We start from the raw sequence: 10,706 nt of genomic DNA on the forward strand, positions 1-10,706 counted from the left end.
ACACACACACACACACACACACACACACACTCTTCCCCTCCCTTTCAGCTGCCTTCATATCTCTGGGATCTGTAGTCTTTCGGCAGTGACGGCCTCACTGTGTATTTGTTGCCTTGTTTTAGACACTTTCATGTGATTTTTTTTTTTTTTTTAATTTTTTCTCTGTGTTGTGTTTGCAGCTACAATAAAAGGCTTGCTCATAATTTAACCATTGTCTCTCGTGGATTTATTTGTCTTTGAGCGCCGTTGAGTCTGAGAATCTAGGCTGTTTACTGTCTATCATGATTTCACATTAGAGGGGTTTGCTGCTGCTGGACATTTGAGTCTAAAGGAGCGCCGTGGTCCAATGAGGAGAGCCTCGGAGTGTTTAAGTGGAATAACTTTTCTAAACCACAATAGTATTTCCTCAATTACCAAAGTCCTCTCCCTTTGCCTCTTGGTCATGAACACATTGTTGAGAGGTGCTGTTAAAGGAGGATCAAAGAATTAAAGAGGCGATGGACGAGTCGGGCTTTCCAACCTGTCTGTTTTATTTTCATGATGAAAATCCTCCTCAAGCGCAAGAAAAATTGTTTGAACAATAAGTCTGACTTTGAAGAAACAAGTGTCTCTCTTTACTTCTCAAAAAAGACAGAGGTTGGAAAGGCGAGGATTTAGCGGGCTAAGCCCCCCCACGTCCAGCCCAGGAAACTCCGAGGCCCTCTGCTCTTCCTCTGCTCTTCCTCTGCAGTGACGGCACTTAATCACACTTGCTGCGCTGTAATGGACTTCACATGCCATGTCCCTTTCTTCTCCTCCTCCTCTTCCTCCCTCATCTGGTCCTCCTACGATCTGCTCTCCTCTGTCAGAGTGATGTAGGGTCACGAGAATGGGGAAACACCTTCCAAGGAGAAAACACACACATGCACTTTGACAACACACACACACACACACACACACACACACACACACACTCTCACAGAGCTGAGCGCTGAATGGTGGGAGAACGGCACACGAGACCAACTTGGATAGCAACATTCTCCAAACTGAAGGTAAGACATGTAAAATATATATTTTTTCTGGCAGGTTACTGAGAGTTATAACAGAAGTTTTTTTTGGTGACGAGACTGTTAGTTATTTATTGTCACTTTCGTAGCAGAATTGTGTATTTGTTTGATGATGCATGCTGCTTGGTTTTAGATCCAGTTTGCATGTGTGGCTTATGCCTTTTCTCCAAAAATTCCTTTTTTCTTTTTAACTATAGGTTACCAAGTATAGTAGCAGACTGTCACACCCATTTAAAAAGAGATGATCAATCCCTTACTCCAACATTCCTGCTAGTATACATCCTCTGAACCCTGACACAGACGGCACAGTAATTTAAGTGCAACATTTAGAAAGGAACGTAGCTTAAAACTATATTTTAAGATTCTGACCTGATCTGTGTTTTTAGGGGCGTGGCTGCATTTGATAAGCATTTAATTGAAAATATTACATTTACAGCCTCAGATGAAAATGTCAGCTCGTTTACCTTTTTCTATGCGACCTCTGTAGCACAAACAGTCCTATCATTATTGTTGAGGATCGTTCTTTCCCAGAGCATGAAACCAGAGAACCAATAGTTGTAACCTGTGATCTCTCTCTGACGTCAGTGTTGGCTCACTGAAAGAGTAATTACATCTGTAGAAGCTTTATTTTCTCCCAGCACTGCAAATTGTCAAGTGGACACTACGTCCTCATCCACAGACAGTCGTATTCTTCTCTGGAGGTTTGTCGGCACAGACTTCTCTCGCAGAGCTCCTAATTTAGCCTCAACATTTCTAGCAAGGAGTCCTAACTTAGGAGGGATTCAGGAAACGTCTCCGAGCAGCGAGGAAGGGACAGAAACTTTAGCCTTCGTGAGGAGGTATGAAGCATTCTTTCAAAGACGCGTGATTGGTTGTTCTCCCAAAAACGAGAAGTTTCTTCGTGATAAGAATGTTCAGTGTAATCGATAGGCCTTCATGGCTACGGCCCCAGTAGCTTTAATTGACATTGGCTTTACTTCATAGTGGTTTGGAGCCTCACAGATCTCACTTCTGTATTTGCAAATATGATATTATAAATAATGGTAACCCTTTACACGTTTAATGAAGGTGACAAAATATAGAAATTATTATTGCATCACATAAGGAAATAGTTCAGGTTTTATTTTTTTTATTTTATCTTATATTAGCTATGCAAAAACAAGTGTGCAATCCTTTTGTTTGCAATCTGCAGACTAAGTAACATGTAATTCCAGTAAAAAAATGTTTTGTTTGTTTTTTCCAAATATGACTGTTAGCCTAGCGAGTAACCACGTGGAGAAGAATGTTTGCGGCTGCTTTTATTCTTATTTTAGTTTCTGTAGTTCATCCCTCTTTGGTCAGATTCGTCTTGCACGCCTGAACTACGTATATGCAGACCTAAGAACATCTTCGACCAGCCGCGTGCGTCTTTTCAAACAGCTCACCTCGTGATTTATTTCCCTCACCTGCCTCCACTGTTTAACTTAAGATTAGATCACCGCCCGTCAGCCACGGTTCTGCTCTTTCTAAGCCCCTCTCACTTAGTATCTTAGCAAAATATCAAAATATGCCAGCGCAGGTTTAGACAGCGATAATAACTAATAATATCTGTCAGTGTTGAAGCCAGGGGCAGAGAGCGAGACGGTCCACGCGAACCAAAGCCAACAGTCCATTAGTGCAGAATGCTGACAGTCGGCTGGGAAATGTCAGAACATTGTGATGGTGGAGACGACCAGGGGCGGCTTACCCAGAGCAAGAAGCTCCTAAATCCTAGTCGAGTGTGTGTGTGTGTGTGTGTGTGTGTGAGTGTGTGTGTGTGTGTGTGTGTGTCAAAAGTAAACACAGTTCAAAGAAAACATTAGAAGCCAAATGAAGATAAGCGATAAACATGTTTTCGATTAATGTCGAGATGTATGTTTGGAGTTTTGGCAGAGTGTAATCATTTGTGAGAATGATGGCGGGGCGGCCTGGAGTGTGTCAGTCTCGCCCTGATTATTATGACAAAGTCTCTACAGTGGGAACACTTATTCAATGCTCAAACTAAGAGAAACGGGTAAATGTGCCAACTTAAAGCGGTTCTGTTCATCTACGCTCTAACCTACGTTTACACTTTTACATGCATGCGTTTGTTTCTGCAGTTTGTTGTGCTTAAGTCTTCCAAGTGGCATGCAGGAGAAGGAAATGGACCCACAATCCTTCACTCCTGAACGTTGACGCCAGGAGAACCAGAGAGAAAGCCGAGCAGAGATACAGAAGAAAGAGGAGATTTGTCTGTCACCTGATTTGTGGAGCTAAGGTACTGTTTTATAAAACATTCTGTATCACAAAAGCGAGTTTAGAAGAGTGCACGAAGAATAGTTTCTTTCAATATTGCTGCATTTTGGATGTGATCCCAATGGAATGCGAGGGTCTGACGCTGTGTTCATGTGATTTGTATGTGGTCAGATCAGCATCGTAATGAATGAATGAATGCACACAGAAGGATTCACATGGATTTCAGGGTTTACATATTTTTCTCTCCACAAAAATATTTTTGAATGCACACAAAGGTTGTTAGTGTTGTATATAAATGTAAAACACAATTGTGTTTCTAATGCAAACACAAATATGATTAAATCAAATAAAACCTGAGCATAACATAAGACGGCTCATGTGATTGTATTGAATATATATTTATATTTTAATCATACATTTATAATCATTTAAACACATATGTTAGTGGATTTCTATTGATTTATTTAAAACAAGAAATATTTGTTTGTGTTTCAGAAATATATTTGTGAAACTTATTTATTTACTTTTACATTTATACACGACAATAACTGTTTGTGTACATTGAAAACATTTTTGCGGAGTAATTTATACATAATTCTTAAAATACATTGTGAATCATTCTGTGTGCTTTGTCATGATACTAATCTGACTCCATAGATGAGGGAGGGATGGTAGAGATGAGAAAGAAGTCGAGACGGTTGTATGATTACCGAGTTGATCTTGTGAGGATTCAAATTTTGAGCTCTGACGATATAACATCATATCCATTAAATGTGGGTTTAATCAACTAAGAGGTACTCCACTCATCTTACACACAAGTCTGTTTACAGGTCTTGAGGGAGTGAAACTGGTGTATGGAACCTTTCTGTGTCTCCAGAGGAACCTGTGAAGTTTGGTAAATTGCCTCAAATGATGTCACTTGAGGCAGTTGGGGTTGAAGACCAGAAGTGAGCTGACCAGACCTTCTGTGCTGCCCCCGACTTCTCCTCCATTATCAGCTACTAGCATAACAAACTGAATCTGACCATATTCATGGTGCATTATGGGTGACAGTTTTTGAACACAAAGACGATATCTCTGATTCGCCTGCATTGATTTTAAACTGTCCGCTGTGAGTCTGACGGTGTTACAGCAGTGCAATAATAAATCAGTTCATTTTCAAGTGCCAAGTCAGATACATCAGAGCTTTCAGAGAGTTTCCAATTGCAGTTACATCTTGGACATTGACATGAACGCATCACAGTGAAAGACGATATAAAACTGCATTGTGGGAAATGTAGTTTCCCAGTGTGGGCTTGAACATTGAGAAAGGGCTAAAGAGACTTTATTTTGTGAGCTCATAGCTTGTAATGGAGGAGTACAAAAACAGGTTTCTGGAGCATTCCTTCAACACCACTGTACATCACTGTTAAACCACCTCCTGTAAGATGTGCAGAAGTGTACTTTACACTTTGTCGGCTCTTAACTTCTGACTTTTCCTGTCAGTGACCGTCTCTTTGGTTTGACGCACAGATGTATAAATAAAGGTACTTAATGTGTGTCGGCCTTCCACGAACACTTGTGTCGCTTGCTTATTTCCGTGCTCACACATGCAGCACCTCTCAAAAGGAACTTCCTGTTTATAGCCAGCTGTGCCCCGGTGTATCCTGACTGAGAGCCTGGCCTCGGAGCTCTGACCCTCTAACCCTGGAGGGGCAGAGGGGGTCGACGGGGAGAAAATGCGGTGTACCACCCTCTTGGCCCTGCTGATTGGGGTCATGCTGTACCTGGTGATGGGAGCGCTTGTTTTTGGAACCCTGGAGCTCCCCGAGGAGAATTTGGCGTACAAAGACCTTCTCGCTACCAAGAACACTTTCCTTGATAATAACTCCTGTGTCACCGAGCTGGACTTCTACAAGCTTGTGAAGGTATCAATGGACACACTAAGTACACTCTCATCACTTAGTCCCACTCACACTAACTGTAAATACAACCACAGCTTTAAGACTTGTTTTAACCACAGAGATAAAGTTTTTCTTTTTCTTTTCTGTTTTTGCTCTTTCTGATTAAACTTGAGACACAACACAAGTGAAAGTTAAACCAGGTTTATTTCAGTAAGTCAGGTTTTCACTGCAGTTTGCACTGCAGTTAATATATTTGAAGAAGTAGTGAGTCGCATTTTTACCATTTGTTTTCTATAAAAGTCAGCTTCCCATTGATCATCTTGCGACCCTTCAAGGAGGCCCAACCCCAGTTTGGAACCATTGCACTAAAGCTAACCTGATATAAAGAAAACTAAATTCCATCTACTACCATCCTTTTGCATTGATGCATTGGATTGTTTGAGATAATTGTACCGGTACTTGCACATGAATAAAGGATATACCTGTGTTGTAAGTTAAGTGGGGCGAGTAAATGACATACCTCACCTGCAGAGAGTGGTGTCTGCGGTGGAGTCCGGACTCGATGTGAACAACCTTTCTGCCAACTTCACCTCCCGCTGGGACCTGGCGTCAGCCTTCTTCTTCTGTGGTACCATCATTACCACCATAGGTACAGTATATGCTATGACACTCATTTTTCACATTCTGTTCTATGACGTCTTTCAACCTACTATACTGTGACTTTTTGTAGCATTCTATTCCATACATACAAGACTTCTTTATGACTTTGTTCGACATAATATACTACGACCGTTTTATGAAAGTTTTCTGACATTCTATACTATGACTTTTTAATGACTTTTTTTAACATACTATACCATTCATTTTTTTTTTTTTGACTTAAAGTACTATGACATTATTACTTTCTTTCGTCATACTAGTATGACCTTTTTATGACATACTTTAGTAAAACTTATTTCCACATAAACTGACTTTTTTGACTTACTCTGCTGTGACTTTTTAGGACTTTTTTGGACACACTATACTATGACTTTTTTATACAAACTACAATTTTTTATTACTTACTTTTTCTGACATATCATACTGAGACTTATTTTGATTTTCTTAACTATGAGTTTTTTGACACTGCTGTGATTTTCTTATGACCTTGGACACAGTACTATGACGTTCTTGTACATATATAACTTTTTTAGGACTTTTTTGACATACTATACTATGAGTTCTTTTGACATAATCTGCCTTGACTGTTTTATTACTTGATATTTTTCATGACATTTACAATTAATTAAAAAAAATATACGACATTTTCATGACATATTTTAATATTACTTTTTATGAAAGTATTCTATGACTTTTCTATGGATTTGTTCATGAAATACTAAAGTGTGACTTTTAACATTTACATTTTTTTGACATACTATGACATTTAACTGTACATATTTATCTTCTGTTTTTCATTCCTCTTTGATACTAGCTGTCTAAAATCCATGTGCAATGATCTCTACCTCATGTTAGTCCAAAAGACGTCTCAGAGTTGGGTCTCAGGTCTGTTGTAAATGGAAGTTGGTGATACAAAAGGAGTCTTCATAGTCTTGCATATTAACTTTAATTGAAGGTCCTTGTGTTTTTTTTCAACTTTCTAACAGGTTTTGGCAACTTGTCTCCTCTGACGTGGTACGGCCAGTTGTTCTGTGTGTGCTACGCCCTGGTGGGGATCCCCATGTTTGGCATACTGCTGGCTGGAGTGGGTGACCACATGGGCACAGTGCTGCGGAGAGCTGTGGCAAAGATTGAGACCCTCTTCTTGGTGAGAATGGTCTGTCCTGCCCAGGAACAAAACCTCAGTTAGATTTACACCTTGTGTGAATCACAGCTTCAAATAATAATCAATAATCTCTGATTGTCTGGTTAAGAACCAGGCTAGAACCCACTCCCTGGATGTGAACCACTGCTACTGGTGTTAATTCATATTCCTGTTGTCATGTAAGAAGGGATTTTCAATTTGCCCGATTGTTTTAAAGGAAGGAACAATATATAAATGCTAAATAAAGTAGCTAAAAATCGCTGCTGCCTCCTCAAAAGGCACAAAAACGAAATTGTAAATTGTCTCTGCTAGTGATAATTTGGTTATTTGCATGCTGTCAGCACTGGCAAATTTCAGCTTCTCTGCGATTACACATACTGTAGCTGCAGCCCTGAGCAGGTACACGGGAGCCTTGCTCAAGGGCACCATGTCAGTGGTAGCTGAGAAAGAGGACACGTTTCCCTTGAAAATAAATGGCAAAGAAAGAAACCCGCTATCACATACAAACACTCAGTTGTCATACTTACATTAAAAATAGACGAATGGTACTGAGGAAATCATTCAGCATTAATTGACTCTTATCTGAAATGATTGTCACACCAATAAGCACTGTTCATGTAAAAAGAAGTTGGCATTTGACCTGAAACAGTAAAACAATGACCAGTTAAAATAAAACTTCTAAGTCGATTACTAGATCAACTTTTTTTTCTTCGGTCGATCACAGTCATTCGTTAAGTATTGATTACCATTCATTCTGCCTCTGTATTCGCCGCTATCCTTCTCTCTCTCAGAAGCGTAAAGTCAGGCCAACCACCGTGCGTGTGATCTCAGCGGTTCTCTCCATCCTGATTGGTTGTCTGATCTTCCTCGCCGTGCCAACAGTTGTGTTTCAGAAAGTGGAGGACTGGACATTTCTGGAGTCGCTCTACTTTGTGGTCATCACTCTCACCACTGTTGGCTTTGGAGACTACGTACCAGGTACTGACACACACACACACACACACACACACAATACACAAGTTACACGCAACCTCGTGTCTTACTTCAAACAGTGCAGCACAAACTTATTTTATTTTTCAGACTTTTCTTGTATAATTGATACTTATTTATTTGAATTGCTACATGTATTTGCTATCTTTAGTTGCAGCAGTCTGAAGTCGAAGTCAGGGTCAGTTTATCATACCACACATGTACAATAGAGCTGAAACCAGTTATTTGATCTGCTTAAAGATATTCAGAAACATTTGTGATAATTGATTAAACTGCTTTCAAGCTAAAATACTTTGAAGATCTGCTGCTGCTTCCAGCTTCTCAGATGTGAATAACTGCTACTTTATTGGTCATATACCTATGAATTAAATATCTCTCGGGTTTTTCTTGGTCAGACAAAACAAACTTTGGGCTCTGGGAAATCATGATGGTCATTTTTCCACTTTCATTTTATAGACGAAATGATTAATCGAAAAATAATCAGCAGATTAATTGATAATGAAAATATTCTTTAGTTTCAACTCAATACCCAAAAATGGAAGAGTTGTACAAAAGCTGTGTGCAATAATACGAGCATGACTTAAGGTGTCATGTTTAAAGGTTGAAACACTGGTCTGGCGGATAGAGCAATTGCCCATCACCCAGGTCACCCATGTTAATGAAACGTCCCCCTCTCTGCTCCAGGACTGCTCTGTATCAGACTCTGACTTCTGATTATTGTGACGGGGCAACAGAGAGGAGACTGCTGCATCTCTGGGGACCATGGCATCACACTAAAAGCCCACTTTCTCTGTGTCCAGGTGGTCGTGAGGACGGCTGGTTCTTCAAGCCTCTGGTGTGGTTGTGGATAGTGTTTGGTCTCGCCTACTTTGCCTCCATCCTCACCATGATAGGCAACTGGCTGAAGGTGCTGTCTAAGAGGACCCGTGCTGAGGTGAGAGATATATGATACTAGAGAGCCAGTAATGTACACCAAGAGAAGAGGAGCAGCACTTAATCCTGGTTAGAGGTTCATCTTTTTTCCCATCTCCCGCTCTATCGCTCAGATGGAGGAGTTGAGGGCCCACGCTACAGACTGGACTCAGAATATTCAGAACATGTCCATGGACTTCCGCATCCCAAACCCTCTGGAGTTCAACGACCCTTTCCTCTTGCAGCGCCGGCGCTGGAAACGCAGTGAGCGTCGCCGCATCCGACGGGGAGCCCAGGGCACTCTGGGATACTTGGCTCGAGGAGGATCTGAGAATGGACACCTGCCGAACCGCTGGGCCAGCCTGTCCAGCTCCATGAGCAGGCTGGAGGCCCATTCGTCTCTTGAGAGGGCGTTTGTGGCCAAGTCCAGGCAAAGGGTCAGTGCCGCTGGAGGTGGAACGGTCCCGAGGGCGGTGCCTGCGTTGAGAGTTGACCCCGCTGTGGGTCTGCAGGTGGAGGGCAGGCCGTTTCTTCCCCTGCTGGCCCGCTCATTCTCCCTCCCTGTGGCCCACTCCACCTTAGAGCTGGAATCAGCAGGTGCAGCCATGCAAGCAGGATCCCTTTCTGGATCCGAGTCTCCTTTTGACTCCAGATCAGACGTTTCTTCAGTCTCCTCGTCCCTCTTGGCACTCCACAAGTTCCAGCCCTACTGTACAGTCAGCAACATGGAGGAGGGAGGAGCGAGAGCCGCATATATGAACACAGCACAAGAGAAAGACAAACTGATTCCAGCAGAGAGATGTGTATCTGTAGCCAAAACTAACCACAGACGCACTCCTGCTCCTGGTTTGCACCCTCGCTTCTCCCCTCTTCCTCCTTCTCGCCACACAATCCTCCTTCCCTCCCATCCCCTCCACGCTGCCTCCTCACCCAGCTGCCAGCTGCTGGATTTCTTCGGAGAGAATCTGGCGTACATCGACGAGTCCTCAGACACGCTGAGCGACCACGCCCAGCCAGGAGCAAGCGAGGAGAGGAGGAGACGGCCACGAAAGCCGAAGAGGAGGAGCATGAGGAGGCAGCTGTCGCACAAGTGGAGCCCCTTGCAGGTGAGGAGGCCCAGCAGTGATATGCGGCCGCCTTCAAATCCCCCCACACCGCCTCCAGAATCCTCTCTTTCAGACTTGCCTCAATCAGAGAACCAGACAGGTTCAGGTCCGTCACTCTGACAGCTAACACACTCACAACATGGTGCCGAAGTCGAGGTGTGACAGAACACATTAGTCCTAAAGCTGTGGGTTCAGCTCTATGACTTGACACTTTGATCACTTAGAATATACAGTGTGTACAACATGCAATTCTAACCATCATAAATAAAGCTGATGTTTCAGGAGATTGTTTAGTATTGAAGGCTAGCCTCACAAAGTCAGCCCACAAGTTTTACTTTGTTATCTGAGGAGGTTAAAACTCCTACAACACTTGGAGACTTTGAAGTTGTGCAGAAACCTCTTTCTACTTAGTGATCTGAAAAAACTCTATGGAAATCTGTTTGGGATACGAAATCCTCAATGGGGGCTGTACAATAGATGATTGATTGGCAACAGGCATGAGGATGAGAAGACATGAACCAATCCTACTCCAGACTGAATGACTGAAACTTGCTTCAGAGAACAGAAAACAAGACTCTCCAGCCATGCAAGCGGCGTTGGGTTTACCGAGACAATTTCCATCATCTGATTATAACTGTGACTTATTTGTTCCAACAACTGAGCTCAATTTTGCTGCGTACACTTGATATCTTTTATTAATCGAGCAAGTCCC

General features: G+C 42.2%; 1 protein-coding gene across 1 annotated transcript; it reads left to right on the forward strand.

The window, feature by feature from the left end:
- Positions 1–1,665: 1,665 nt before the first annotated feature.
- On the forward strand, positions 1,666–10,114 carry kcnk4a (potassium channel, subfamily K, member 4a). Its single transcript, XM_031862469.1, has 8 exons — positions 1,666–1,885; positions 3,164–3,321; positions 4,925–5,206; positions 5,714–5,831; positions 6,829–6,989; positions 7,778–7,964; positions 8,777–8,910; positions 9,023–10,114. Exons 3-8 carry the CDS (start codon positions 5,018–5,020, stop codon positions 10,112–10,114), a joined length of 1,881 nt encoding a protein of 626 aa, XP_031718329.1. The 5' UTR covers positions 1,666–1,885; positions 3,164–3,321; positions 4,925–5,017.
- The last annotated feature ends 592 nt before the right edge of the window (positions 10,115–10,706 follow it).

Source organism: Anarrhichthys ocellatus, unplaced genomic scaffold (assembly GCF_004355925.1).
Source record: "Anarrhichthys ocellatus isolate YVR2014 unplaced genomic scaffold, GSC_Weel_1.0 scaffold27, whole genome shotgun sequence".
Lineage (NCBI taxonomy): Eukaryota > Metazoa > Chordata > Actinopteri > Perciformes > Anarhichadidae > Anarrhichthys > Anarrhichthys ocellatus.